General features: G+C 41.5%; 1 protein-coding gene across 1 annotated transcript; it reads left to right on the forward strand.

Annotated features, from left to right (window-relative positions):
* The first annotated feature begins 1,918 nt into the window (after positions 1–1,918).
* Positions 1,919–2,359, forward strand: LOC147606114 (uncharacterized). Its single transcript, XM_086792903.1, has one exon. The coding sequence runs from the start codon at positions 1,919–1,921 to the stop codon at positions 2,357–2,359; it is 441 nt and encodes a 146-aa protein (XP_086649029.1).
* Positions 2,360–3,450: the final 1,091 nt, after the last annotated feature.

The raw sequence follows: 3,450 nt of genomic DNA on the forward strand, positions 1-3,450 counted from the left end.
GGCAATCAGATTTTAGAGAAGAATTGAAGTGCACTTATTGTGATAAAGAGGGTCATAGATAGGGTCCAACTTGTGAGTTATTGTGCAAGCGTAGGACAGAGAGGGGTATCCCAATTGTAAGGTACCCTGTAGCATATCAAAATCAGAGAGGAAAGATGCAGCAAAATCAGCAAATAACACAGTTAAATGCAGTGAGTGATAGAGGACCAGTTTTAGAGTAGCTCTGATATGGTTGAGAATGTTGTTTGTGATTATTCTGGATGTGTAGTCTAGATGTGTAGTCCATGCAGATGATAAGGATGGGAAACAACAGATTCTTGCCTTGGCAGTGACAAGAGTTGCAAAGCTGAATAAAGGTCCAATTCAATGGGCAGATCAGGAGAAAGCTAGAAGCAAGGTTCAGAGGAAGTTGGACAAGAAGAAGCTAGCTTTGGAAGAACTATTGCTAGAACAAATAGAAGGAGTTTGTGAAGAACAAGGGCAGGACAAAGGAGAAGAGGAAATTTCTATGGTTGACTCACTATATGAAGCTCTGTTACATTCAGAAGTTTAGATTTCTCTTGACCAATTGCTGACATTAGTACCAGGCTTCAGAGATTTGCTGTTTCAAAGAATCCTTCAGAGAAAAGGTGTTGATTCACCTTATGCAGGCAAAAATCAAGAATTGGTTCAGACCTGTCTACTATGCAAGTAGAATGCTAACTTCAGCTGAGAAGAATGCTAACTTCAGCTGAGAAGAATTACTCAGTTACAAAGAGAGAAGCTTTGGGCATGGTGTTCTCTTTACAGAAATTTCGACATTATCTCTTGGCTAAAAAAGTTTTCTTCCATGTTGACCATCAAGCTCTGTTATTTCTTGTGAAGAAACGACAGTTGACAGGAAGGTTAGCAAGATGGATGTTGTTGTTGCAAGAATTTGACTTTGTGATAGTACATACTCCAGGGAATCAGCATGCTGTGGCAGATTATTTAAGCAGACTTGAAAGTAATGAAGATGCTGCAGGAGTTAATGATTATTTCCCTGACTCTGATCAGTTTGTTGTTCAAAGCTGGACCTCTAACTCCTTTTATTGTTGTTCAAAGCTGGACCTCTAACTCCTTTTATGATCAAATGTTGCTGTTTCTCACTGAGATGGATTGCTACCAGAAGAGATGAGTGTGGATCAGAAAAGGAAGTTTGTGCTGAAAAGCAAACCATTTTTAGTCATTGCTGGAGCATTGTATAGAAAGGGGATAGATTAGATAATAAGAAGATTTGTTCCTAATTTTGAACAAGCAGTAGTGGTACAAGAGGCACATGCAGGGTTGTCTGGAGGTCATTTCTCAGGGAAAATAACAGGAAAGAAGATTTTACAATCAGGTCTATGGTGCCCAACAATTTCGAAGGATGCTCACACATATGCCAAGGAATGTTTGGTTTGTCAGCAAGTGCGCCAACCCAATTCTAAAGATAGGATGTCAAACCACCCTTTGCTACCTTTAGATCCATTTTAGAAATGGGGATTGGATTTTGTGGGTCCTATTAAGCCAAAGAGCAAGACATGTAAGAGCTATGTTCTAGTGGCTACAGATTACTATACTAAAGGGGTAGAAGAAGTGGCTCTCAGAGATAATAAAGCAGCTAGTGTGGCCAAATTCTTGTATAGTAACATCATAACAAGGTTTGTATGTCCCATTGAGCTTGTCAGTGATCAGGGAACACACTTCTTGAATGATGTTATCAGAGAGCTAACTCAAACCCATATGATTTTCCATAAGAAGTTCACTCCCTATCATCCCCAGGCAAATGGATAAGCTAAGAGTTCAAACAAAATCCTGCTTAAAATCATCAAGAAGATTGTTCAGGACAACAAGTTTGATTGGGATATGAAATTGGACTCAGCTTTATGGTCATTTCAAACAGCTTTTAAAGTAACCAATGACTCCTTTTAGGCTTGTTTATGGGTTAGAAGTAGTAGTACCCATGGAGTTTGTGGTGCCTAGCTTGAGAGTTGCTGCAGAAAGCAGACTCCCACTCAGAGAATCTCTGATCTATAGACAGCACAATCTGAATCAGTTAGAGGAAGACAGAGCAATGAGTGCTTATGTTTCAGAGATCATTCAAAAAAGGAGACAAGCTTGGGTGAATAGGAATCTCAAGTTCAAAGTCTTCAAAGTGGGAGATTGGGTCATGCTTTACAATTCCAAGTTAGGGCCACACCCAGGGAAGTTGAGGCTCAGGTACATTGGACCCTACAGAATTGAAAAAGACTTAGGGCAAGGAACCTTCATGCTTTCAGATGCCTTTGGAACATTGGTACCAAAAAGGGTGAATGGGTTTAGACTTAAGCCATTTGTGGGCACTCCCCCTGTAGTTTAGAGTACATGTTCAGATCAGGGCAGAGTAAAAGATCAGATAACAGAGGAAATTCAGAGCTTCTGTGTGGATCAGAGTCCGCTTGGATTTTTAAATTTGAACGGTGGGGAATACATTTCGCACGAGTTGGCTGTCAATTGGCTTGATTTAACTTTTTGTCCGACATTATTTGTGGTAATGGCCAACGTGATGCATGAGAATCCCTATAAACCCGCACCAGTGAGGGGAGAGCATGCACGAATTCATCCAGCCCGTTCTAGTAGTGTATGGAAGGGGAGATTGCGAGAGGTGACATCTGCGTTTCAGAGGCATCCATTCTAGAAGCCTCATTGTGCTGTGTGCTGTGTACCTCATTCTTCTTCTCTTTGTTCTCCTTATTTCCCTGCTCACATGCCCCGTAGTTCTACCAGTAGGCCGGACCTTCTTGCTCTGAATACTGTTAGGCAGAGGTTAGCCATGGTGAAGGGTAAGCAGGCTATGTAGCAAGGGAGACCTAAGGCGGAGACCACATCAGTTCGACAGTCCCTACGAGAGCATTCAGTGCCAAGCAAAGAAGTGGAGCAGTGTTTTAGCTCGGATTCTGAAGAGATGGAGCAACAGGAGGAGACTTCTATGAAGGATATTTCTACTGCTCTGGGTATCCTGATGGAGAACTTTGCACTTTTCAAGTACAGCATGGATTTGGAGAATAACGCAAACGTTCAGTGGCTTACTTCAATTGGGTTGATCGGGTATGCAAAGTTAGCCTGGGCTGAGTGGCAAGACAATATATATGCTCCCACATAGCTAGCTCTGCTAAGAAAGACAGAGGGAGTACTCAAAGGAGGTACAAGGATAACCCCAGCTCTGATTTCTCAGGTATTTGAATTACCTTTTAACCCAGGTTTGGAAGCTTTGAATTTAGTTTTTGATGAGGATATGGAGAGAGAGTTTGGGAATCCTATGGTCTCCAGACATTATTATCATTTGAAGATAGTTGAAGCCGCCAGGAAGCAGCAATTGTGATGGTTTATGGAGCGTGTTCTTTTACTCCAGAAGGTTGATTATATGTCAAAAGAATCTTATACCCCTTTAGCTGTAGGCATGAGTAGATG

Source organism: Cibotium barometz, chromosome 58 (genome assembly GCF_041138505.1).
Source record: "Cibotium barometz isolate CiBa-2024 chromosome 58, ASM4113850v1, whole genome shotgun sequence".
NCBI lineage: Eukaryota > Viridiplantae > Streptophyta > Polypodiopsida > Cyatheales > Cibotiaceae > Cibotium > Cibotium barometz.

Excerpts from the sequence above, each read along its gene's own strand:
- LOC147606114 (XM_086792903.1), top strand. The coding sequence starts at position 1,919 with ATGACTCCTTTTAGGCTTGTTTATGGGTTAGAAGTAGTAGTACCCATG.